This window comes from Perognathus longimembris, chromosome 20 (genome assembly GCF_023159225.1).
Source record: "Perognathus longimembris pacificus isolate PPM17 chromosome 20, ASM2315922v1, whole genome shotgun sequence".
NCBI lineage: Eukaryota > Metazoa > Chordata > Mammalia > Rodentia > Heteromyidae > Perognathus > Perognathus longimembris.
The window spans coordinates 25,054,921-25,081,939 of NC_063180.1; the positions used below are offsets into that span (position 1 = coordinate 25,054,921).

Sequence of the window (27,019 nt, forward strand, 5' to 3'; positions counted from 1 at the left end):
GATGCCAAACAGGACTTGGGTTCCCTCTGCTAGGGGGTGAGGGGTGGGGAGTGAGGGCTCCCAATGTCCCACCAACCTTCGGCCTCACTGAGTCTCAAACCTTCTAGAACTTTCTATGTCCATAGTGGTTCCTGCAGGGGTAATGCTCAGTCTCTTGCTGTATGGTCCCTGACTCCACCCCTGCGGGCTGTCTGGGGATACACATGGGGGGGGGAGCACCCAAAGATATGGTAAACCTGTTATATGGCATTTTTTCTTTTCTTTGTTTTGTTTTGTTTTGTTGCCAGTCCTGGGGCTTGAACTCAGGGCCTGAGTACCGTCCCTGGCTTCTTTTTGCTCAAGGCTAGCATTCTGCTACTTGGGCCACAGCACCACTTCCGGCTTTTTCTACATATGTGGTGCTGAGGAATGGAACCCAGGGCTTCAAGTATACGAAGTGAGCACTTTACCACTGGGCCATATTCCTAGCCCCATTTTTTCTTTCTTGAGGTAGGGTCTCTGTAGTTAGCCAAGGCCAACCTTCAATTTGGGGCCCTGCATCCTTCCCAGTTCCTGGAATCTCAGGTGTGACCAACAAACACAGCTCTTTGGGTAAAGTTTATTATTACCATTCCTGGGACTTGAACTCAGGGACTGGGCACTGTCCCTGAGCTGCTTTGTGCTCAAGGTTAGCACTCTATCACTTTGAGCCACAGCACCACCTCAGGCTTTTTCTGAGTGCTTTATTGGAGATAAGAGTCTCTCAGCGACTTTCCAACCTGGGCTGGCTTTGAACTACATTCCTCAGATCTCAGCCTCCTGAGCAGCCAGCATGGCCTCCTTGCCCTTTGTGACTACTTACCTCCGTGCTTCCTTTGTCCTTACAAAATAGGCCCACAAACCACTGAGGGCTTCTGGGTAAATATTTGGGGGTTGCATCATGGTGCCTCCCAGCCCAGGTGACTCCCCCTCTCCCCATGGCTGCAGGACACTGGCCAGCCCGGGAAGAAGAGGAAAGAAATGTAGAAAATGCTGTGGTTCATTGACTGGCTGCTTTTTTCCTGAAACCCTTCAGGAATTTTCCACAAGGTGGAATACTGGATCCTGGATGTCCAGTTTGTTTGCTGTAATCTTGGTTTTCTGGCCTGAGTCTCAAGCTCTTTCCTTCGGGGTGCTTGGCTTTGAACCATGATCCCTAGATCTCAGCCTTCCAAGTAGCTGGGGTGATAGGAGTGAGCCCCCAACACCTGGCTGCATCAGTGATTTTTGAACCTGTTTGTCAACAGACTAAACTCTTTGGTAGAGCCATGCGCCGGTGACTCACACCTGTAATCCTAGCTACTCTGGAGGCTGAGATCTGAGGGTCAAGGTTCAAAACCACCCTGAGCAGAAAAGTCCCTGTGAGATTCTTATCCCCAATTAACCCTTCAAAAACCGGAAGTGGTGCTGTGGCTCAATTGATAGAGTCAGCTGGTCACAGCAGACCACAAAAAGGGAGAGGGGGAGGAGGTAAGAGCAGTAGCCTTGAGCAAGAGTAAAGGGACAGCACTCAGGCCCTGAGTTCAAGCCCCTGGACTAGTAAAAAAAAAAAAAAAACTACTTTTTTTTTCCTGGCTGTGGGGCTTGAACTCAGGGCCTGGGCACTGTTCCTGAGCTGCTTTTGCTCAAGGCTAGCACTCTACCACTTTAGTCACAGCGCTACTTCCAGCTTTTTCTGTTTATGTGGCCCTGAGGGATGGAAGCCAGGGTTTTATGCATGCTAGGCAAGCACTTTACTAAGCCACATTCCTACCCCATACACTGCTTTTTAAATTATCTTTAAGTAGAAGCTGGGGTGCTAACACCCATGGCTTACCCCTGCCATCCTAGCTACTTAGGAGGCTGAGATCTGAGGGCCAAGGTTGAAAGCCACCCTGGGCAGGAAAGTCCATGAGATTCTTTTCATCAGGGCTTCACCCCAGGGTTCTTCCCCAAGACCCTGGCCCCGACTCACAGGTTGCCCTAAAGGACCTTGGGGTACAATGGGTTGTGGGGGTCACCTACTCAGCCACAGCAGTCTGGGGCATGATCTGGTACAGTAAATGATAAATCTCATGGAGGGCCTTGTGCATTCATTGGCTCACACCTGTCATCCCAGGTCCTCAGGAGGCTGAGATCAGAGGATGGAGGTTCAAAGCCAACCTGGGCAACAAAGTCCCTGAGACTCTTATCTCCAATGAACCACCAGAAAAAAACAAAAACAAAAACCTGGAAGCGGAGCTGTGGCTCAAAGTGGTAGAGCAGCAGCTTTGAGTGAAAAAGCTAAAGCCTAGCCTGTTTTTACCCCTCACCCCACCCCACCCACCCACCCCCAGCCCCATGCCAAAAAATTCAAATTTCACCAAGGTAGGATCTCTCACAGACCTGTGAAATACTAAACAGACACCCCATGGCTGGGTACTCATCGCCGGTTTTCAAGGATGGCAGACAGGATTTAGGGCTCCCTCTGCTTGGGGGGTGGGGTGGAGATTATGCACTCCTAGTGTCCTGCCAACCTTCTGCCTCACTGTGTCTCAAACCTTCTAGAGCTTTCTTTGTTCCTAGTGGGCCCTGCAGGAGTGGTGCTCAACCTCTTGCTACATAGTCCTCACCCCCACCCCTGCCTGCTGTCTGGGGTTGCTGTCAGTGGTCCTGTGAACCTGTTGCATGGCTTTTTTTCTTTTCTTGAGGTAGGGTCTCTGTAATTAGCCCAGGCTGACCTTGACCTTGGGCCCTGTACCCTTCTCAGTTCCTGGAATCTCAGGTTTAACTGCCAAACACAGCCATTTGACTAAAGCTAATTATTCGGGCTCTTTGTTTGTTTGTTTTTACTGGTCTTGGGACTTGAATTCAGAGCCTGGGCACTGCCCTAGAGCCTCTTGGTGCTCCAGGCTGGCTTTCTACCACTTGAGCCCCAGAGCCACTTGTAGCTTTTTCTGAGTTTATTGGAGATAAGATTCTCTGGAGACTCTGGCTCCAGAGTAGTCAGGATTACAGGCGGGAGCCACCAGTCCCCAGTTTACTAAAGGTATTTTTATGTGAAAACATTTAAACCCCCGGAAGATTCCTGGAGAAATCTTATCTGAACTTCCTGAGTTTAGACAATGGGGGACTCCCTACCTCCCCCCACCACCCCTAAGGAATGACCTTGAGGCTGAGCCCAGTCATTAACATCTGAAAGCCTGTCCCTTGGCGGGGCACAGCTGGGAGAGGGTGGGGGGAAGCTGCGGCAGCCTAGCTCCAGCCAGAGACCTACTTCCTTCCCTCACCCCACCCCCCAAAAGTAACCCCCCAACTCAAAGCAAAAAACAAAAAAACTAGGTGTCTGGAAAATGAAATGAAATGGGGGAAGCTGGAGACGACCAGGCTGAAAGGGCCAAGCCAAGCTCCGCACACCAAATATGGCAGGTTCCCTCTCCTCTGCAGGAAGTTGACTTTAAAGCCGCTCAGGCCTGTAATCCTAGCAAAGAAAAAAACAAAAAGACACCAAGGGGGGTTGGTCGATGGCTAGCCAGCCCAGGGAGCTGGGGACCTAGTGTTCAAACCACTGGGGAAAGACAGACTCCAAGAGTTTGTATTGGAGCTATGGCAGTGTTGGGAAGGAAGAAAAGAACCCAGAAGATGAATAATGCTGAAATCTCAGCTTCTCCGGAGGCTGAGTCCTAAAGATCAGGAGGGTTCTCAGGCAGGAAAATCCTTGAGACTCATGCCTAATGAACCACCCAAAACCCAGAAATGGAGCTGCTGGCATGCACAGACACACACAGACACACACACACAGACACACACACACAGACACACACACACACACACACACACCTGTATCTTCAGGCCAACAATGTCTTACTTTCCTGGCATTCCTTTTTTTTTTTTTTAAATTTGGTGACTAGCAAAAGGAATTTCACCATCATAACTCACACTTAGCTATATTATGTAGGGAAAAGTAGTTTTTTTTGTTTGACATATTGGGATTTGAACTCTAGGTGTCCAGCTACCCTGGACACCTGCCCCTGGAGCCTCCCCTCAGCCCTGAAGTTATTTTTTGTGTTTTTGGACACAGAATCTCCCCTGGTTTCCCAGGCTGGATGGACGGGATCTCCACCCTCTGCTGCCCTCAGTGCTGGATTCCAGGCTAGCCAGTGGGATTCTCTATATTTATTTTATTTTGATGGTGTTGATCCTGGGACTTCAACTCAAGGCCTGGCACTCTCCCTTGTTTTTTTTTTTTTTTTTTTTCACTTAAAGCTAGCACTCTAAATCTTGAACCACAGCTCCAGTTCTTGCATTTTGCTGGTTCATTGGAGATAAGAGTCTCAAAACACATTCCAGCCCTGGCTTGGCTTTGAACCTCAATCCTCAGATCCCAGCCTACTGAGTGGCTGGGATTATAGCAGTGAGTTTATTCCTTTCTATTTAACCCAGCAATAGGAATCTCATGAGGTCACTTTGTACTGTAGGCCGCGGGGCAACTCCAAACTCCACGGGCTGGGCCTTTAGTCTTTCAGAAAAAAATCCCTACTCCCACCCTTACATTTTCTGGCTTCTCCCTAAGGGTATAGTAAACAGAGAACGCCCTCCAGTCATGAATATGGGGAAAGGATTCCCTGAACTCTGAGGATTTTTTTTTCTCTTGTTCTGGGGACTTGAACTCAGGGCCTGGGCACTACTTTCACTCAAAGCTAGCTAGCAATCTACCACGTTGAGCCACAGCTCCACCTCTGGTTTCTGGTGCTTCACTGGGGATAAGAGTTTCCCTGGACTTTCCTGCCCCTGCTGGCTTTGAACCATGATCCTGAGATCTAGGCCTCGGTGCTCGGCCAGTGCAGATCTTTACAAAGAAACTGTTCCTAGTGTTTTTGACCCAGCAGGTCAACATGATTGAGGATGGGTGTAAGGGGAGGGGGGGTGTTTCACAGTGATTTCCATCACAATAACAATTAGAAACCAGAAAGGCCCAGTTCCGCTGAGCAGAAAATTCTGGCTTCCTGAGCAATTAACTCTAGGGGCCCCACCCCTACCCACCTTTAAGTCCTAAGTGGTCTGGAGGTCTGGAATTTCCAGTGGCTTCTGTCAGTATCCCTTAAAAAAAAAAAAAAAGCACCCAAAAGCAAAAGGCAAGAGATAGCAATTTAATGTGGACCCCAGCTTAAGAAAACATGTTTCTCATTTAGTAAACCATACACACATGCCATCTGTGGGTCAGTATGCCTGACTGGTTATGGCCTGCCCTGACTGTTCCGTGGCTAGTTTTCTTTGGCTGTTACCTGTGAACAGCCACTAGAAACGCTTAATACACTATATCGTATTTTAACAATGGCGTGGAGGCAGGATAAATGAGAAAATATGAGGCCTGATGAAGGCAACTTCAAGGCACAATCTTCTGCCTTGAGGTACAAGTGGCTCACTCCTGTAATCCCAGCTATGCAGGAGGCTGAGAACTGAAGATAGTGGTTCCGAGCCAGGCAGGGCAGGAGAGTCCACCAGGCTCTTCTCTCCAAGTAACCACCGAAAAGCCAGAAGTGGAGTTGTGGTTCAAGGGGGTGAGCAGTAAAGCTCAAAAGACAGCGGCCCATGCCCTGAGTTCAAGCCCTACAACACAGGCACACACATTTAATTAATTAGTAATAAAAGAAAGCAAAATTATGGAATGATAATATTCAGCCCCAGCCTTGTTGCCAGTTCTAGAACAACTAAGTTGGCAGCCCACCAACTGTGAGGCAGCGTTGGGGAGGGGGGGCTGCACCCTCCCCTTGACTGAGCAGAGCTGGGACTCGGGCAGAGGGGAGGTGGGGCGGGGGCAGAGACAGGATCTCCTAGCCGGGTCTATCCTCCCACCACCTTGACCCATGCAAGGCTCTGCCTTTTAATTCTAGTTTTGGGGTGCTTCCAATGATGACAGCTTTGTCCTCACTATGGGGGATCAAAGTCTACAAAGTCGAGGTGAGGCTTACATCCTCTCTAGGGTAGACTACCTGATAAACTGAACCTTTCCCTGTAGCCTGGGACTGCACTGGGAGGGAAGCCTTGTGTTTCCAGGATTCACAGCGATTGGGGAGACATTCTGCACCACAAAATGTCTCTATGTGGCCGAGGCTGAATGGCCTCTCACCCGGGCCCCCCTCTCTCCGCCTCCCGAGTGTCAGTCCCGTCTTCCCCTGGTCTCTTTACACATGGAGGGAAGAGAACTGATGAGTATCCCTTTCCTGCCCTGCAGGACTTTTTTCAGGGCTGCCTAGCAGGTGGGAAATCGAATCCTGCCATTTGCCAGCATTCCTGAGAGCGCAAACAACTGCTTTTTCTTTTAATTTTTTTCTTTCTTTTCTTTTTTTTTTTTTTTGGCCAGACCATGGGGTGGGGGTGGAGGGGTTTGAACCCGCGCGGCCTAGGAGCTAGCTGTCCCTTCTCTTTTTCACTCAAGGCTTGTGCCACGGCTCCACTTCTGGCCTTGTGGTGGTTCATTAGAGACAAACAGGGTCTCCGGCATTTCCCTACCCCTGCTGGCTTTGAGCCGCCATGTTTGAAACCTCAGCCTCCCGAGTAGCCTGGATTACAGGCGGGAGCCGCAGGCTCCCAGCCCCGACTGCCCCGTCAGCTTCTACCCAATTCAGGCGGACTTTCTCCCATTTCTTTGGAAATGTTGTTTTCCACTCCTTTCCCTTACTTGTCTTCTTCTCTCTTCCTGTGTGATTTTGTTAACGCAGTTTTGCTTACACTTTTCTAAGTGGGTTATATGAGTAAATAAACCCTCAAGTTGTGGAACTAATTCCCCCTGGGTACTTTACTGCAGATTCCACATTTACAATTATTGGGTGGTAAAGAAGTAGACATATACACACATATGTATTTGGTAAAGAACTAAATCTATATTTCGTGAGTGGGGGAGGCGATTTTAAGAGGTTTCAGAACTCTCAAGGTGATCTTGATCCAGGTTCAGGTGAGCGGGGGGCAGGGCGGGCGGGGCGGGGCGGGGCCGGTGGGTGGGGGAGTGGTCTGCGGCCCTCCCAGCCCCCCAGGCCTGGGCCCTCGGCCTCTATAAGAGCGGTGGCTGGGGCCGGGCCGCAGCGATCGGCCTGCGCCTGCGAGCTTCCAGTCGTGAGTTTGCTTTGCGGATTCCTCTCGCGCTCTCTCTGCCTGGCTCTTCCCGGCTTCCCCATCTCTTACCCCCGCTCCCCCGCCCCACCAAGCTTGCTTCTTGGGTTTCTTATTTTCCAGACCTTTTCATGGTCAAAGTTCTTCTTGGGCCCAGGCTTTCTCTACCCTCAGCCTCCACCCTTGGGGCCTACCCGGGAGCCCAGGAGTTTTCCACGTGGCTGGCTGGCCGCCATGTGCCTGGTTGGGCTTTGAACTTAGGGCCTTCCCTTCCGCCGGCACTTCCATTTCGCTCAGCACCCATGCGAGCTGCTTCTGGCCTGCTGCTTGTCAGCCTGGTCTTTTATCTCTGGGGTTTGGAGTGGGGTTTGGGGTGGCTCAGGGCTGCCTTTGAGCCGCCTGATCTGCACCCTGGGCGAATGTTCTGACAGCCCTTGTAATTTTTTCTTTTCCAGGTGGAGCAGCAACGGTAGCTGGTGACCCGCCACCCGCCGTGGACACAACTCCCGACCTGTGGGACTCAAACTGTGGGGGCACTTTTTCTTCCTCGTGACTTTGAAAAAAAGTGCCGCCACTTTTTGAGTGTCACCGGTCCGGGCCGAAGCGACTGTGGGGCCACGTGCAGGGCGTTTGGTATGGGGCTGCCGGGCTGTGATTCGTGACCTGGGCCGTCGCCGCGGGCAGGGCCGCCCCGCCGCCTCCGGGGGCACTCAAATGTGGGAGCGCTCTTCTGTAATCCAGGTAGAAAGTGCTACGACATTTGAGTGTTCCCGGCCGGCGCCGAGCTGCGAGACCGCATGGGGCCCGACAGTGCCCGGGAGTTGAGTTTGTTGGGCTGAATTGGGTTACGCTGTGAGTTTGGGCTTGTCTACCTCAGTAGGCACGGGCCAGCGAAGCTTGTGGGCTGCATTTCGGGTGTTGGGGTACTGTTTCTTGGCTGCTGAAGGTTGGGAGGGGCTCCAGCAAGTTTTTTGCTATGTTTTGGGCCCACCCACCTGCAGGTTTATCGGAGCACTTGAGACCTGAACTCCATGGACTCCCAGCTGGTGGGTGCTCAAAATGAAGGCACTTGTCTGTGTAGATCTGGAAAGTGCTTCCATTTTGTGTGTCACCGGCTGTGGAAAGCCACCGGGGGGCTACGACGAGGCTGAACCATCTCCACCGACGCCCTCAGCCAAGGCTAAAGGTTTACACCTTTGCCGCCTCCTAGACTCATGCTTTCCCAACAGTGATAATTCCGTTTTTAATCTTTATATATATATAAATAAAGTTATTTGAAGCTTCTACTGAGGTACCTTGTAAATGCTTTGTATATAAAAACTGGCTAGCAATAAAGCCAGCAAAGCCCTTGCACCTTGCACAGTGCCTAATGAGTGCTAAGTGTTCATGGTCAAACCCCCCCCATGTGCAGCTGTAGCTTGCCATAGTAAGCATTAGGATTAATGGCTACCAGCTGCTCAGGTTGAGGCTTTAGAAATATTGAACTAAGCAAATGGGTGTGGTAACTCAAGTCCCCCTCTCCTCAGTTGCACCTGCTGACCACTAGGTGGCAGTGGTGTACCCCAGTGTATCCCCAATCACTTCCATGAGCCCTGTAATCTTAGATCCTGGACTCGGATCTGAGCTGTGGTTTAGGGCCGCTCTGGGCAGGGGAACTCGTCAATCTGCTAGGTAGAGCGGCCAGGCTGCCCTGTTCAAGCACCTGGGCCAATGGGAATGGCTCTCTCCTGGTCCCCAGCTGCGTTGGCTGCTGCTGTAACTTCAGCAAAAGGAACATGGTTACGTTTATTTAACAAAGGCCCAAGTCTAGGAGAGCATCTGTCTCAGCCCCGTTTTCCCTTCCCCACCACAAGCATGATGGCAAGTTTGTCTCAGTCAAGGCTGGCAAAGGTAGCTATAGTGAGACCCCATCTCACCTAGGGCATAGGGGCGCAAGCTCTTTGGGTTCCATCCCCTGCACCCCAAGGTCGTGCTTGTGAGGGGTGAGGCTTTACTGTGCTCAGCAGCCCAGGTCCAGGTAAGGTTTGGCTCTTCGAAGAGCTGCCAGCCTCCTGTGCGTGGATTTGTTCAGATCCATCCCAAATAACCTAAGGACACCGGGAGGGCTGTGTCACCATCCCCTCGGTGACAGGCAGGCCCAGTGCTGTGGCTCACTCTTGTGATCCCACCTACTCAGCATGGCAAGAGCTGAGAGCCACAGTTTGAAGCCAGCCTCGGCAGAAAAGTCTGGCTTATATTTATCTCCCATGAGCCACTAAGAAGCCAGGAGCGGAGCTGTGGCTCAAGTGGTGGGGCGCCACCCTTAGGTGAAAACACACACTTGGATAACAATCATGGGAATCTGATGAAACCTGATTATCCGGCATTGTAATCCAACCTTATTGGAAAGTAGGTTTGTTCTCTTCTAGTCCCAATTTCTTTAAGTGCCTCGGTTACTTTAGAATGCCTCCTCTTTGCAGATGACTGGGGCTTAGAAATGTCACTGGGTTTGGTAAGCGATAAGAATTGGAGCGAGCTTGCAGCTGACAAATGCCAGATTCTCAGCTACAATTGCCCCCATTTGAGAGATTAGGGAGTGGAGCAGGGTGCGGTCACACATGCCTATAATTCCTGCCTGAGGAACCCGTGGGGTCACAGTTGAGGTCTGCTTAGCCTACGCAGGGAGACTCTCCCCCCCTCCCCCAACCCTGCACACCATCAACTAACAAGATGGCCAAGACTTTGGTCTGTGTTCCAGTTATATGCGTGCAAATATGGGATTTGTGTGTGTGAGTCCTGGGCTTGAACTCGGCCTGGGTGCTGCTTCTTAAGCTATTTCCCGCAGGGCTGGTTGGTGGCGCCCTATCACACGAGCCTTGGCTCCACTTTGGGTTTTTTTGGTGGCTCATTGGAGATCAGAGTCAAGGGCGCTCCTGCCCAATATTCCTCAGATCTCAGCCTCCCGAACAGCCGCTGAGCTTCTAGGTGAGAGCATCAGGACCTGGCTGAATCAAATGTTCTTGGTTCAGGTTCCTTGGCCAGCTGACTCCTGGCTGCATGCTGGCGCACCTTGCCCTGCTGTCACCCAGAGCGAAGTGGGGGGAGGGGGAAGGAAGGGGGACCACCTCTCACCAGAGCACGCGCAGTCGGCAGCCGGGCAACGCCAGCCTCTGGCACAGCAGCCGCACTCCTGCGTCCCCCAGGGCATTGTGGGTGAGGTAGAGCTCGCTCAGGGTCTGGCTGGTGGCCAGGGTGGAGGAGAGGTCCTCACAGGCCTGGGCGGTGAGGCCGCAGCTGTCCAGCCTGCAAAGGGCGGGGGACGGGGAACACGCACTATGTCTGTGTGTGTGTGTGTGTGTGCGCGCGCGCGCACGCACGCGCTCGCGTGTCAGCCAGTCCCGGGGCTTGAACTCAGGGCGTGGGTGCTGCCTCTGAACTTTTTCACTTTTTCTACCGAGCCACACCACTTCTGGCTTTCGGGTGGTTCCTCGGAGGTAAGGATGTGGTGGATTTGTCTGCCTGGCTGGCTGCACACATCCGTCCTCCCAAGCAGCAAGGATTACAGGTGTGGCCCCTGGGGCCAGCTTGGATTGAAGTTTTTAAGGGAGCAATTTAAAAAGGAAGCAACTGGGACCCAGCCCAGGATAAAGGCGATCTGATAATGGAAGGCATTCAAGATATTCCCGGGGGCGGGGGGGGGGGGGGGGGGGGGGGGGGAGGAAGTGCCAGTCCTGGGGCTCAAAGTTAGGGACTAGATGCTGTCCCTGAGCTCTTATTTTTTTTCCCCCCTGTTCCATTGGAGGTTAAAAACAAAAGAAAGGGGCTGGGAATATGGCCTAGTGGTAAAGTGCTCATCTCGTATACATGAAGCCCTGGGTTCCATTCCCCAGCCCTACATATATAGAAAAAGCCAGAAGTGGCGCTTGGCTCAGGTGGCAGAGTGCTAGCCTTGAGCAAAAAGAAGCCAGGGACAGTGCTCAGGCCCTGAGTTCAAACCCCAGGACTGGCCAAAAAAAAAAAGAAAAAAAGAAGGCAGTGTTCCTACGCCAGCCACCCTCCTACCCCCATCCCCGCGCCCCTCACTCACCACAGCTTCTGCAGCCTGCACGCAGGGTGCCTCAGCCCTTCCCCCAGCAGCTGCACCCCCATGTCCCCCAGGTCATTGAAACTCAGGTCCAGGTCTCGCAGGCGGCCATTGAGCTGCAGCGCGTGGGACAGCGCCCTGCAGGCGGCCGGGCCCAGCCGGCAGATGCCCAGCCTGGAAACCAGAGCAAAGGGGCTGAGTGGAGGGCTGAGAGGCTGCAAAGGGAGGGGGGGTGAGGGGGACGGGGCTGGGGCCTGGGCATGGTGGTCTGAATTCCCCCCCATCCCCCCCCCCCCCCCGCCCAGAGGAAACAGGCAGGAGGAGGGGACCGGGAGGGAAACAAGAATGTGCAGAAATGCATGCATGGTGCCTGTGGAATGTACCAGAACCTTCTAGCTGCCTGAGGATGCTATAACAAGTAGGTCAGGCCGTGGCTGGTGAGCAGGGGATTGAGTGTGTGTGAGTGTGTGTGTGTGTGTGTGTGTGTGTGTCCCAGGACTTGAACTCAGGGCTGGGGCCCTGTCCCTGAGCTTTTTTTTGTTCAAGGCTGGCGCTCTACCACTTGAGCCACAGCACCACTTCCGGCTTTTTCCGAGTGGCTTATTGGAGCTAAGAGTCTCACGGGCTTTTCTGCCTGGGCTGGCTTTGAATGGCAAACCTCAGATCTCAGCCTCCTGAGTGGCCAGGATCACAGGCGTGAGCCACTGGCACCTGGCTGTTGGTTGTTCACTTGGAGACTGTCTTTATGTAGATCAGGTTGGGTTTGAACTCATGATTCTCCTGGCACACTGGAAACAGAAGGGTTCCCTGGAAGGAGGAGGGTGTGGCTGGGGCTCAGGAGGGCAGACAGGGCTAGGACAACACCCCCCTCACCTGAGTGTCTGCAGCTTGCACGCAGGGTGGCCCAGGCCTTCTGAGAGCAGCAGGGCTCCCTGGTCCCCCAGGTCGTTGAGGCTCAGGTCCAGCTCAGCCAGGGACCCGCCAGCACTGAGGGCGCAGGCCAGGTGCTCGCAGGCAGCTGCTGTGAGGTGGCAGATCTTCAACCTGCACAAAGAGAACTCCAGCGTGGGTCAAAGCCAGGCAAGCCGGGCACAGTGGCTCACACCTGTCATCCCAGCTACTCAGGAGGCTGAGATCTGAGGATTGCGGTTCCAAGCCAGCCCAGGCAGGAAAGTCTGGGACTCCGAGACAGTGCCCAGGCCCTGAGTTCAAGCCCCAGGGCTGGCAAAAGAAAAGAAAAGAAAAGAAAGAAAGCTATTGCAAGAAGAACCGAGACTCCATGACCACCAGCAAAAAGCAAGATAGAAAGAATGACTCACATGGCAGAGCCCCAGCCAAGCAAGCTCTGCAGGCATGGGCAGCCTGAGCTCTGGCCGCAGGAGCAAGCGGAAGGTCTCACCACAGGGTCTGCAGCCGGCAGTCCGGGTGCCGCAGGCCCTCGCAGAGCTGCTCCAGGCCCAGGTCCTGCAGCGGGTTCCCCGTCAAGTCCAGCTCCACCAGGTGCCGGTTGGCACGGAGCACAGAGGCCAGCGCACGGCCGGCCTCAGCCTCCAGCAGACACTTCCTCAGCCTGGGAGGACAGAGGCGAGGAGATGCAGCATGGACTCCACACTCACCGGCTTTGCTGCCGGGTAGCTGGGATGGGGACCCACAACCAAGCCGGGCACAGTGGCTCAGGCCTGTCATCCCAACTACTCAAGAGAGTAGAGGCTGAGATCTGAGGATCCTGGTTCAAAGCCAGCCACTCTGATCCCCAATAAACCACTCAAACCCTGCAAATGGAGCTGTGGTTCAAGTAGTAGAGCACCACCAGCCTTGAGGGATAAAGCTCAGGGACAATGCCCAGGCTCTGAGTTCAAGCCCTAGGACTGGTACACACACACACACACACACACACACACACACACACACACACACACACACACAAAATAACAAATGGGGGAAGCAAGCGAAGCACTGCTTTAAGCGGGGGGGGGGGGGGGGGGGGGCTGGGCTCACGCACTGGAGCATCTGCAGCCTGCAGCCGGGGTGCTGGAGCCCCTGGCAGAGCAGCGTCAGGCCTGCCAGCCCCAGGCTGTTCCCGCTCAGGTCCATCCTCAGCAGGTGCTGGTTGGCGGTAAGGGCGGCCGCCAGGGACCTGCAGGCCACGCCTGAGACGCGGCACCGCTTCAGCCTGCGGTGGGATGGGAGGAGAGGGAAGAAGGAATCATGTCTCCTGTGACCACGTGGTGAGTTCCCTATTTCTCTCTCTATTCTCTCTCTCTCTGTCATTGGGGCTTGAACTCGGGGCCTGAACTCTGTCTCTGAGCTCCTTCACTCAAGGCTGGTGCTCTACCACTTTGAGCCCTGACTCCACTTCCAGTTTTCTGATGATTCATTGGGGATAAGACTCATAGACTTTCCTGCCAAGGCTGGCTTTGAACTGGGATCCTCATATCTCAGCCTCCTGAGTAGCTAGGATGACAGGCGTGAGCTGCCAGTGCTTACCTTTTTTCTTTTTTTTTTCCTTTTTTTTTTTTTTTTTTTGGTAACCTTTTCTCTCCTTAAAAAAAAATAAAAAGTTACACAGGTTTTTCTTTATCTAAAATTAAAAAGCTAGGCCATGGTGGCTCACACCTGTCATCCCTGCTACTCAGGAGGCTGAGAGCTCAGGATCACAGTTCAAAGCCAGCCCAGGCAGGAAAGTCTGTGAGACTCTTTAACTCCAAAGAAGCACTAGAAAACCAGAAGTGGCGCTGTGGCTCAAAGTGGTAGTGCGCTTGAACAAAAAAAAAAAAGCTCAGGCCCTGAGCCCCACAACTGAAAAAGAAAAGAGTCTTACAGACTACAGACTTTCTGAAAGCCCAGGCTGGCTTCCAACTCAGCCAAGACAAGTATGAGCCACTGGCACCCGGCAAACTAACACCCAGGCACTGGGGTCTGAAATGTGCCCCCCTCAAAAGTCATACATATGGAGCCCTCTCCCAGGGGAGGACCCAGACAGGTGTCATGTGCTAGGCGAAGCCCGGGCCTCCATCGTGACTCCAGCACAGGGAGGAAATCAACTCTAGGTTGAGATCCACCATCCCACATGGTTTCTGCCGAGCCCCATATGGAAGCAATAACTGGAGTTCAGTGGCGACCACGGGGCCAGGGGAACAGTGGGGTACAAGCCTGGAGTGTGAGCCCAGGAGAGGCTGCAGCAGGGCGATCTCCAGTGTGAGGTCAGCCTTGCTATATAGCAAGACCTGCTGTTTCTCAAAAAAGAAAAAAAAGAAAAAAGAAAGAAAAGCAAAGAGCTGGGAATATGGCCTAGTGGCAAGAGTACTTGACTCGTATACATGAAGCTCTGGATTTGCTTCCTCAGCACCACGTATATAGAAAACGGCCAGAAGTGACACGGTGGCTCAAGTGGCAGAGTGCTAGCCTTGAGCAAAAAGAAGCCAGGGACAGTGCTCAGGCCCTGAGTCCAAGGCCCAGGACTGGCAAAAAAAAAAAAAAAAAAAAAAAAAAAAAAGCAGAGCAATGAAAGCCCGCAGTGGCTCACCCCTGTCATCCCGGCTATTCCAGAAACTGATATTTGGGGATCATAGTTCAAAGCCAGCCTGGGTGGGAAAGTCTGTGTGACGCTCATCTTCAGCTAACCAGCCAGAAGCAGAGCTGTGGCTGGAGTGGGCCCAGAGTTCAAGCCCCTAGTTCTGGCAAAAAAATGGGGGGGGGGGGAGGAGTGAGAGAGGAAGGGAGGGAGGGAAGAAGGAAGGAAGGGAGGAAGGAAGGGAGGGAGGGAGGGAGGGAGGGAGGGAGGGAGGGAGGGAGGGAGGGAGGGAGGGAGGGAGGGAGGGAGGGAGGCAAGAAAGGAGGGAGGAAGGGAAGGAAGGGAGGGAGGGAGGGAGGGCTAACTACTGGTCATCTGGGATTCACCTGAGGTTCTGGAGCCGGCAGTTGGGGTGCGTGAGACCCTGGCACAGGAGCTGCACCCCGCTTGTTCCCAAGGCACTGCGGCACAGTGCCAGCTCCACCAGGCTGGGGTTGGTGCGCAGGGCCGCAGCCAGGTGCTCACTGTAGGCGCCAGGCAGCAGGTTCCTCTCGGGTCTGCATGAAGGACACAGGCTGACACATAGCTCTACACAGCACTTTTCAACTGTGTGTGTGTGTGTGTGTGTGTGTGCGCGTGCATACGTGGGCTTGGGCTTGAACTCAGGGCCTACTACTTGAGCCACAGCCCCATTTCTAGTTTTTTGCTGGTTCATTACAGTTAAGAATCTCACTAACTTTCCTGCCCAGGCTGGCTTTGAACCATGATCCTCAGCTCTCAGCCTCCTGAGTCGCTGGGATGACCGGCGTGAGCCACTGGTGCCCACTTAGAATTGTTTTTGATACAGACTCTTGCTAGACCTCAAATTCCCTGATCCCCCCTCGTCAGCATCCCTAGGCTGGGATTAAAGCCTTCACTACCATGGCTGGCTGTCATCTTCATGTCACATTAGCTTCGAGGTTGCCTGCTGGACCTAACAGCCTCGTTCTCAGAGCAGGAAGAGTGGGCATGAATCTCCAGATAGGAGATGGGTTTCACCTCCTGGATGCACTCAGATTGATTCAGTTACGGGAACCAAACACTAAATCAACCACCCATAAACGATGAGGATTGGGTGGGGGGGCAGGGGGCCAGCGGGAGTTTGGCTTAGTGGTAGAGTGCTTGCCGAGCATGCACGAGGCCCTGGGTTCGATTCCTCGGTACCACTTACACAGAAAAAGCCGGCAGTGGTGCTGTGGCTCAAGTGGTGCTAGCCTTAAACATAAAGAGCTCGACAGTGCTCAGGCCCTGACTTCAAGCCCAAGGACTGGCAAAAAATAAAAAATTAAAAAAAGAGGGTTGGGGCTCTATGGGGTGCAGTTGAAGCCTGGTATGCAAGGGAGACCCCAGCCCTAGTTCCACCCCAGTCAGGAGCGGAAGAAATGAAGAGGCAGTCGCGTGGGAAATTCCCTTCTAAGGCGCCTGGGAAACACAAGAAAATTTCAGGTTTAGTTCTTGCGCCTAAGGTTTTTTCCTTTCCTCAAAATCGTTTTGTTGGTTTTTTTTTTAAGTCAGGAATTTGGAACATTTAGGGTCCCAAGCATTTCAGATAAGGACTGAGATAGTAAGGGATTCTGAGCTGGCGGTGCTAAGCTCCAGGCCTCTCTGTCTGGGCTTTTTATCAGTGAGAAATCTGATGACTGTAATTAAAATTCTCTTTAAAAAGCCAGACCATCTAAAAACCTCTTTGCGTGTGTGTGTGTGTGTGTGTGTGTGTGTGTGTGTGTGTGTGTGTGTGTATGGCGGGGGGGGGGGGGCGGGGGGGCAGGCTTGTGACCGCGCTAGTCGCGCTAGTCCCAACACCTGGGTGCTGTCTCCCTTTTTTCCCCCTCAGTGCTAACACTCTACCACTTGGGACCACGGCTCTGGACTTTTGGTGGTTCATTGGAGGCATATGAGTCTCATGAGCTTTACTGCCTGGGCTGGTTTTGAACCTTGATCCTCAGACCTCAGCCCCCTGAATTAGCTGAGGAGCGGCTGTAGCATGCACTTGCCACTTCTGCCCACTAGATGTCACTCAGGTCATCCTATTTCTGTTGCCAAAACAAGTCTGTACCAGTGGTTAAGGGCATGAATTTGGAAACTTGGGGAGTAGGATGGTGGTGGTGGTGGTGGTGGTGGTGTGTGTGTGTGTGTGTGTGTGTGTGTGTGTGTGTGTGTGTAAAGGGCAGGGGAGGCTGGCTCCAGCCCAACACCATGAGTTCAAGCTGGGTACTGTTGGCTCATGCTTATCCTTATTATTCAAGAGGCTGAGATCTGAGGATCATGGTTCAAAGCCAGTCTGTGTAGGAGAGTCCATGAGACTCTTATCTCTGATGAGCTGCCAAAGAGCTGGAAGTGGAGCTGTGGCTCAAGTGGGTAGAGTGCCAGCCTTGAGCAAACACACACACACACACACACACACACACACACACACACACTACATTAACCACAGGGGCTTGGAGAGCCAACCCCAGGTCCTTACGGCTGCGTGGACAGTGTGGGGCCTCCTAAGGGCCCTGTCCTGTGGTCCTGGTCCCTGGCCTCAGCGCCGTAGGTGGAGGCTGCACCCTGCAGGTGCAGCACCGCCACATTCCCGCCGTGTCTGGCACAGAATGAGCAGATGATGTGCTCCATGGTGGTGGCCACGTGGCTGACGTGCAGCACCTGGAAGTGGCTGAGGGCCCGGTGGATGAAGGCCTCCTCCTGGATCTCGTACAGGCAGCCCAGCAGCTCCAGGGTGCCCTGCTGCAGGCTGGAGCCCCGGCTCTGAGCCTGGCTCCCTATCCAGTCCAGCACTTGGGCCTTGACATGGGGTGAGGTCTTCCAGCCCAGATTCCTTTCCAGAAAGTTCTGTATCTCCTCATTGAGGAGCCCAAAGAGGAATCGGACCGTGATGGCCCAGAAACTCCTTTCTGAGAATCCATATTCTGCCAGCAGCCGCGTCACCGTCTGCTCTGGACCCAGCCCACTGTCCGCCCTGTCCAGGATGTAAAACATGGCCCCAAAGAACTCCTGGAAGCTCAGATGGATGAAGCTGTAGAATTTCTCACAGCCGATGTCTTTCTGGAAGATGTTGGTGTTGAGGAAGGCAGAGACGTCGGTGCCATCCAGGCCGTGGGTCCGGAGGTCTTCCTCTCGGAACAGAACCTTCTGGTTCCACAGGCCATGGGCAGCCAGGGAGCACAGCCCGGGGTGGCTGCGGGGGGGGGCCCCGCCCCGTCGGGGTCCTCGGCACCAGGCTCATGAAGTAGAGCAGGTAGACGGCAGTGGTGGTCCTGGACGTTTGTCTTAGGAGCCCCCCGGCCTCCAGCTGCTGCTTGAGGCAGGTGCAGACCACCCAGCAGACGAGAGGCACGAAGCACATGGTGAAGAGCGGTTCGTTCTCCTTGACCAGCCGGAAGACCTGCCGGGCCTGCTGGGCATCGTGGAAGTATCTGGAAAAGTACTCTTCCCTCTCGGCCTCGGAGAAGCCCAGGATCTCCACATGCCGGGGATGTTCTAGCAGACCCTGCAGCATCTCCAAGGCCGAGGGGCGAGTGGTAATCAGCAAGGACACTTCTGGAAGCAGCTGCTTCCGGATCAGGCTGTGGAGGAGCCGCTGCGGGGGTTGCTTCTCCTCCCTGTCGGAGCACCAGGGCCCTGGACGGTCCTGGACAGAAGGCTTCAGCTCATCAAAGCCATCGAGGATGAACAGGAGGCAGTGGGGAGCCTGGAGAAGCTCCTGGAAGGGCACCACAGGCTCCGGCCAGCAGTTAGCAATGAGGTCTTGGGTGCTGTAGCAGACATCGCCACGGTTCATCTCTCTGCAGTTGATGTAGAAGACGTACGCGAACCTGTCCTGGAACAGCTTCCCGGCGGCCCAGTCGAGCATGAGCTTGTGAGCCAGCATGGACTTCCCGATGCCGGCTGCACCCTGCAGGACCACGGTGCGGGGTGGCTCGGGCCGCTCCTCATCCGGCTCGAACAGAGTCTCCATCTGGATGGGGCTGGCCTGGGGGCTCATGGACCCGCCGTGCCCCCAGCTGGTGTCCAGAAGCTTCTGCTGGGTCCATGTGGGGTTTGAGTGTTCCTTCACAAGCAGCAGCCGAGTGTAGCGGTGACTCAGGTGGACGCACTCCCCAAGGCGAGCATTGCGGTCCTCCATAAGCCCGAACTTCCTACGCACGTGCTCCCTGTAGGTCTCCTGGGGCCCTGCAAGGACAGGGAGGAGCCACCAACAACGTTAGTGGGCCCAAAGGAGAGCACGAGCCGTGGCCAGGTGCCCGTGGCCCTGCCACACCCACAGAAAAATGTGGTCAGGTAGCTGGTGGTCCTGCCATGCCCACAGGACACAGGACAGTGTGCACAGGGCAATCTGAGAACCTTGGGTGGGGGGAAGGAACAGCAGGCTTTCCAGGGGCCTGCAGAAGGAAGCCTTCTGTTCTCATCCTCTTTATTTAAATGCTGGGACTTGAACACATCTCTTTTACTTAGTTGTTTTATTGGTGTTTGTTGTTGTTTTGGTCAGTTTTAGGGCTTGAACTCAGGGCCTGGGCTCTGTCCTTGAGCCTCTTAGTGCTCAAGGCTAGCATTCTACCACTTGAGCCACAGCGCCACTTCTGGTTTTTTGGTGGTTCCCTGGAGATAAGAGTCTCACAGACGTTCCTCCCCAGCCTGGCATTAAACCATGATCCTTATATTTCAACTTCCTGAGTAGCTAGGATGGCAGAAGGGAGCCACCGGTGCCTGGTGTTTTTCTTTATTTTTTATTTTATTTATTTGCTTATTTGTTTATTTATTTTGTGGGTCTTAGAGCTTGAACTCTGGGCCTGGGCACTGTCCTTAGCTTCTTTTGCTCAAGGTTGGCACTCTACCACTGAGTCACAGCACCACTCCCAGCTTTTTCTAAGTTGTTTACTGGAGATAAGCGTCTCAGAGGGGCTGGGAACATGGCCTAGTGGCAAGAGTGCTTGACTTGTATACATGAAGCCCTGGGTTCGATTCCCCAGCACCACATATATAGAAAACGGCCAGAAGTGGTGCTGTGGATCAAGTGGCAGAGTGCTAGCCTTAAACAAAGAGAAGCCAGGGACAGTGCTCAGGCCCTGAGTCCAAGGCCCAGGACTGTCAAGAAGAAAAAAAAAAAGAACAAACAAACAAAAAAAAGCATCTCAGAGTTTCCTACTCAGGCTGGCTTTGAATCATGATCATCCGATCTCAGTCTCCCGAGTAGTTAGGATGACAGGCGTGAGCCACCAGTGCCTGGCTTTTTCATTTATTCTTAAGTGTTTAAGTGCATATTTACCCATTGGACATAGGGGCTCACCATGACAATTCACACCTGCACATGTTATGATTTAGTCAGACTAACCTCATCAGTTGCTCTTTTTTCTGGGTCCCCACCTTGTATCGCTCCCTGAATGCACAGAACAGGGCTCACCTTTCCTTGGAGGGCCAGGAAAGGCTTCCAGAAAGCACCCCGATGGACTTCCAAGCAGGCCTGGACCAAGTGGGGTAACTGGAAGAGAAACTGGACACTTAGCTAGCAGCCATCTGGCTAGCCGTCAGCCATATTAGCCAGGACACAAGAACACCATCCATGTTGCCTGCCCACCCACCACCCAGAATATCTGGGCTTTGAACTTCCATCCTCAGATTTCAGCTCCCTGAGTAGCTGGGACTACAGGCATGAGCCACTGGTGCCCCACTCTCTCTGGGCCTTCTTGAAGTGAAAGAAATGGCTCAGAAGCACCTTTCCAAAACCAGCCTCGGCTGCCTGCTTGGTACTGGGGACGAGCTAAGTGGGAGTCAGTCTCCTGCAGAGAGGAGAAAATTAGGGCTGAGCCATTTGCAGGTCTCTAGAATTGGTGAGTAAAGAAGTAAGTCATGGGCTGGGAATATGGCCTAGTGGCAAGAGTGCTTGCCTCATATACATGAAGCCCTAGGGTTCATTCCTCAGCACTACATATATATAGAAAAGGCCAGAGGTGGCGCTGTGGCTCAAGTTGGTAGAGTGCTAGACTTGAGCAAAAAGAAGCCAGACAGTGCTCAGGCCCTGAGTTCAAGCCCCAGGACTGGCCAATAAAAAAACAAGTAAGTCATAAAAACATAAAAAGTGTAATTAAGTTGGACGCCAGTGGCTCCTGCCTGTAATCCTAGCTACTCAGCAGGCTGAGATCTGAGGACTGAAGTCTGGAGCCAGCCCAGGCAGTCAAATCCAAGAAAGACTTTTTTTTTTTTTTTTTTTTTGCCAGTCCTGGGGCTTGGACTCAGGGCCTGAGCACTGTCCCTGGCTTCTTTTTGCTCAAGGCTAGCACTCTGCCACTTGAGCCACAGCGCCACTTCTGGCCATTTTCTATATATGTGGTGCTGGGGAATTGAACCCAGAGCCTCATGTATACGAGGCAAGCTCTCTTGCCACTAGGCCATATCCCCAGCCCCCAAGAAAGACTTTTATCTCCAATTAATCAGCAAAAAAATAAATAAATAAATAAATAAATAAAAGAACCAAAAACAGAGGCATGGTTCAAGTGGTAGAGCACCAGCCTTGAGAAAAAGAACTAAGACAGAGAGTGAGACACTAATTTCAAGCTCCAGTACCAGTACAAAAAAGAAAAAGAAAAGAACCAACTTAAAAACAGAAAGAAAGAAAGAAAGAAAGAAAGAAAGAAAGAAAGAAAGAAAGAAAGAAAGAAAGGAAGGAAGGAAGGAAGGAAGGAAGGAAGGAAATAAACAAGAGGCTGGAGGTGTGGCTCAAGTTGTAGAGGGCCTGCCTAGCAAGTGTTCAATTCCAAGTACTGCTAGGAAGGTAGAAAAAAAGAACTTTCAGGCTGGGAATGTGGCTTAGGGGTAGTGCTTGCCTAGCATGCATGAAATCCTGGGTTTAATTCCTCAGTGCCACATACACAGAAAAAGCCAGAAGTGGCACTGTGGCTCAAGTGGTAGAATGCTAACCTTGAGCAAAAGGAGCTCAGGGGCAGTGCTCAGGCCCTGAGTTCAAGTCCCAGGACTGGCAGAAGAAAAAGAAGAAGAAGAAGAAGAAGAAGAAGAAGAAGAAGAAGAAGAAGAAGAAGAAGAAGAACAACAACAACAACAACAACAACAACAACAACAACAACAACAACTTTCCAGGCCAAGGAGATAGAGGAGGTTTTCAGGGCAGAAGACAGTGTAAACAGACACCAGAGGAAATCAGCCCTGGGGGAGGGATAATGACAAATGAGGGAATTGGTGGGGACACCCCTCTGGCCCCCCCCCGCCCCCGCTCCTTACCCTTCATCACGTCCTCTCTCTGTCCTCTCTCCCACAGGTCCCTCCTGTGGATCTGCTCAAAAGTGCGAAGAGCCACCAGCCAAGCGTTCCTGGTCCCCAAATGGGCCACCAGCAGCTGGGCCATTTCCAGGGGCCCAGCTGCCTCCATCCGCCCCCAGGGGATGGTGGCCTGGCCCCCCTCCTGCCCAGTCCCCAAGTAAAACTTGAACTTCTTCAGTTCTGCGGCTTCCAGTTCCTCCAGGTAGGTGGACAGACGGCAGAGATCATTGCTGGCTCTGATCAGCATGGTGGGAGGTTGGGAGGCGCCCCACGTAGGCAGGGGACCGTGCTGGCATGTCCCCTGCCAGGACCAGAGAGGAGAAAGGCCTCTTGCCGAAATCCAACTGGACTTCTCAACCCGCAGCACAGCCCAGAGCCCACCTGCCTGTCCCTGGCTAGGATGGCCATTCACTGCAGAAGGGGAAGTTGAGAATTGGGAAACCACTGTTAGGGACTCACTTCCGCTCCCCTGCCCACTCCCTTGACAAACAGCCACTCTTGTTTGTTTGCTTTTGCTTTTCTGTTTGTTTCCTTTTTGTATCCATACTGGGGCTTGAACTCTGGCCTGGGCACTGTCCCTGAGTGCTCTGTCTCTCTCTGTCTCTCTGTCTCTGTCTCTGTTTCTCTCTCTCTCTCTTGCTCAAGACTAGTGCTCTATCACTTGAGCCACAGTTCCACTTCAGCTTTTTGGTGGTTCACTCAAGATAAGAGTCATAGGATTTCCTGCCTAGGCTGGCTTTGAACCACGATCCTCAGATCTCACAGCCACCAGTTCTTTTCTTTTTTTTTTTCTTGAAGCAATGGAAACCGCCCCTTCCTGAGCATTTCGGTGAGGCTGGCTACTGTCCGCAGTGTCCTTTGAGCAGCACTAGGAGGCGCCAGCACACCAGGGTGGGCGGGCAGAGAGCACTGGCCTGGTCCATGGTCAGCACGGGGTGAGGAGATCGCCTCCCGTAACTAGGGCTGCAATTAGCAAAGCACCTTGTCTGGATCACTTGATAAAACACTGAGAAGCGCAAATTAAAGGAGATTATTTTTCTGTGAAGGGAAAAAAAATAAGGAAAGAAAGAAAGAAAGAAAACAACAACAGCCCACCCAACCTTTTAATGGATCCAGTAGGGCATGACAAAAGCCAGCCTGCCAGGTCAGCCAACCTGGAGGAAACAAACGCGCTCTCTCTCCTGTACACAAAGCCAATTACAGTCCCGAACTCCCACTTCCTGCTCGGAGAAATGCTTGTTTCTCTTTTTCTGTTACACTGAAAATAAAACCTTGCACAGACTCAACAAAAGATCTTTAGGGGGTTCGGGTGGCTCAGGTGGTAGAAAACCTGCCAATGAGCGTAAAGTGTCAGTAAGTTCAAGTCCTGGTTTCCTACAGGAAAAAAAAAAGGGGGTGGAGGAGAGAGAAAAGATCTTTTGCACCAGGAATAATAGGGACGTTACAATCTGAGCACTAGGAAGGCTGAGAGGTAGGGAGTTTGAGTCCAGCCTGGGCTACATAGTGAGACTCTTTTTCATAAAGCAAAACCCAGCTGGGGCCCACGGGCTCACACCTGTCATCCTAGCTACTCGGGAGACTGAGATGTGAGGATTGTGGTTTGAAGGCAGCTGGAGCAGGGAAATTCCTGAGACTCTTCTCTCCAATAAACTACTCAATACTGTCTGTCAACACGTCTTCTCTCTCTCTGTCTGTCTGTCTCTATCTCTCTCTGTGTCCTGGAGCTTAATCTTAAGGCCTCACACGCCTCCTTGGCTTTTTCATTTAAGGTGTCACTTTTTTTTTTTCCAGTCCTGGGGCTTGAACTCAGGGCCTGAGCACTGTCCCTAGCTTCGTTTTGCTCAAGGCTAGCACTCTGGCAACTTGAGCCACAGCGCCACTTCCGGCCTTTTCTATATATGTGGTGCGAGGAATTGAACCTAGGGCTTCACATATGAGGCAAGCACTCTTGCCACTAGGCCATATTCCCAGCCCTCCAAAAAACTACTCAAAAAAGCAGGAAGTGGTGCTGTGGCTCAAGTGGTAGAGTGCTTACCTTGAACACGAAAAGGCTCAGGGAAAGTGCCCAGGCCCCCTGGCTGGCTGGCTGGCAGAGAGAGCGAGAGAGAGCGCAAAAGCCACACAAAAGCTCCTTAGCAGGGACTTTGGATGGGGGTAGGGGATAGGAGACTGAGGCTTTAACTCAGGGCCTCATTCCCCCTCTTCACTTTTCTGCTAGAGGCTAGTTAGTGCTCTGCCACTTGAGCCACACCTTTACTTCCGGCTTCTTGATTGTTACAGATAAGAGCCTTACTTAGCCAAGCTGGTGCTAGTGGCTCAAGCCTGTAATCCTAGGTAGGGACTCAAGAGGCTGAAATCTAAAGGTTACTTACTGTTCAAAGCCAGTCCAGGCAGGAAAGTCTGTGAGACTCTGATCTGCAATGAACCACCAGAAAACTGGAAGTGGAGCTGTGACTCAAAGTAGTAGAGTGCTAACCTTGAGCCAAAAGATCTCAGGGGGGCTGGGGATATGGCCTAGTGGCAAGAGTGCTTGCCTCATATACATGAGGCCCTAGGTTCGATTCCCCAGCACCACATATACAGAAAATGGCCAGAAGTGGCGCTGTGGCTCAAGTGGCAGAGTGCTAGCCTTGAGCAAGAAGAAGCCAGGGACAGTGCTCAGGCCCTGAGTCCAAGCCCAAGGACTGGCCAAAAAAAAAAAAAAAAAGAGTGCCTGCCTCGGATACACGAGGCCTTAGGTTCGATTCCCCAGCACCACATATACAGAAAACGGCCAGAAGCGGCGCTGTGGCTCAAGCGGCAGAGTGCTAGCCTTGAGCGGGAAGAAGCCAGGGACAGTGTTCAGGCCCTGAGTCCAAGGCCCAGGACTGGCAAAAAAAAAAAAAAAAAAAAAAAGAGCTCAGGGACAGAGCTTAGGCTCCAAGTTCAAGGCCCCCACCGTGATCCTCAGATCTCAGCCTCCTGAGTAGCTAGGACCTGAGCCACCTGTGAGGGCCTCAGTGATTCAGCCTGACCAAGGCTGCTGGTGGGAATGGCAAACTGCCCACTTCTCAGGCAGGGGAGCAGGAAAAGAGGAACAGGGGGGTGGGGTGGGGTGAGGGGCACTGGGCCTTGCCGCATGGGGTGATGTTTTTCTCCAAGCCAGGAAGGACCCAGGTCCACCCAGCATGTACATGGCACCGTCCTGGACGTCCTGGACAGCTCGAAAACTCCAGCAGCATCTACAGAATTCTGGGCATTATTTACTAAGTCCCCGGGAAGGAACGCAAGGTTTTGCATTTTGCTCCCGGCAGTTGGACCCTTGGGCGGATCTTGGCCCTGGGGAAGCATTGCTGGATGTGGACAATGTCCCCTGACCTCTCTACTCACTAGGCAGCCTCCCCTCCCCCTGCTGACGCCACGGGAACTCTCTCAGTTGTCCCCTGGTCCTCTGGGACCCATGTTTCAACTCTTAACCTTGTTGCTCAAGTTTTCTTTCTTTCTCTCTCTCTCTCTCTTTTTCTTTTTTGGTTGGTCATAGGGCTTGAACTCAAGGCCTGCATGCTGTCCTTAAGCTTTTTTGCTCAAGGCTACAGCTCTGCCTTGAGTGGAAAAAAAAAAAAAAAAGCAGAGAGAGTGGGAGGCTCTGAGTTCAAACACTAGGTTTATAAGAATGAAAAGGTGGTGTCCCCATATCCCAATGGCCTTCCAATCAAGCTTTGACTTTTTGTGTGTCAGTCCTGTAGCTTTGAACTCAGGACCTGGGTGCTGTCCCTGAGCTCTTTTGCTCCAGCCTAGCATTCTACTAATCTGAGCCACGTGGCCATTTCCGGTTTCCTGTTGGTTCACTGGACATAAGGTTCTCGGGGACTTTCCTGCTGAGGCTGGCTTCAAACTGTGATTCTCTGATCTGAGTAGTTAGGATGACAGGCCTGAGCCACCAGCGTCCGCCCCAGCTAAGCTCTGACTGTTAAAGGTCTCGAGCTGGGTGCAGTGGCTCATCCTAGCTACTCAGGAGGCTGTGCTCTGAGGATTGAGGTTCAAAGCCAGCCTGGGCAGAAAAGTTCATCTCCAATGAATCACTAGAAAACCAGAAGTGGCACTGTGGCTTGAGTGGTAGAGCTCTAGCCTTGAGCTGAACTGCTCAGGGACAGCACCCAGGTCCAGAGTTCAAGCCCCACAACCAACCCCCACCCAACAAAAAGGTCTCCCCACTGGGAGACACCACCTGGGTAGGGTTGGAACTCAAACTATGTCTGAACCACAGCAGTCAGACAGGGGAGAGGCTAGTAGGCCAGAGCCCGGTGGCGGCTGGGCAGCTGGGGCCAAGGGTCACCATCCAATGTCAGCAGGGTGGTGTGAACACTGCCGCTGACGCGGCCAGCTCCAGCCCGGACCGTGTTTACACTGACTTTAGCAACATTCCCTCTGCAGTTTGTTCTTGGCATGCAGTCAAATTCCTGAGCCTGACTCTCCAGCTCCTCATGTGTTCTGTGACTTATTCCGTGTCCTGAGTGTGTGTGTGTGTGTGTGTGTGTGTGTGCATGCACACACATGCCTGTACTGGGGCTTGAACTGAGGGCCTGGACACTGCCTGGGCACCTTAGCTTTATCAGTCAAGGCTGGTGCTCTACCACTGGAGCCACAGCTCCACTTCTGGCTTTTTGATGGTTAACTGGAGATAAGAGTCTCATGAGGGCTGGGGATATGGCCTAGTGGCAAGAGAGCTTGCCTAGTATGAGGCCCTGGGTTCGATTCCTCAGCACCACATATACAGAAAACGGCCAGAAGTGGCGCTGTGGCTCAAGTGGCAGAGTGCTAGCCTTGAGCAAAAGGAAGCCAGGGACAGTGCTCAGGCCCTGAGTCCAAGGCCCAGGACTGGCCAAAAAAAAAAAAAAAAAAAAGAGTCTCATGAATGTTCTTGCCCTGACTAGCTTTGAGCCTCCATCTTCAAATCTCCAGCCTCCTGAGTAGCTGGGGTTACAGGCGTGAGCCACTGTGCCCATCTATACTCAGTGTCCTTTACTTAACAAATCTCCAGTTGTCCATGGATCCAGAGGCAATCC

At 52.8% G+C, this 27,019-nt stretch overlaps 1 protein-coding gene across 1 annotated transcript; it reads right to left on the reverse strand.

Annotated features, from left to right (window-relative positions):
* Positions 1 to 9,085: 9,085 nt before the first annotated feature.
* On the reverse strand, positions 9,086 to 22,347 carry Nlrp12 (NLR family pyrin domain containing 12). The gene is given in 11 exon segments (XM_048369362.1): positions 9,086 to 9,173; positions 10,198 to 10,368; positions 11,153 to 11,323; positions 12,023 to 12,193; positions 12,549 to 12,719; positions 13,152 to 13,322; positions 15,050 to 15,220; positions 17,167 to 17,909; positions 17,911 to 18,875; positions 20,104 to 20,181; positions 21,936 to 22,347. Coding segments are annotated over 11 exon segments (3,186 nt in total). The 5' UTR covers positions 22,222 to 22,347.
* Between the last annotated feature and the right edge of the window lie 4,672 nt (positions 22,348 to 27,019).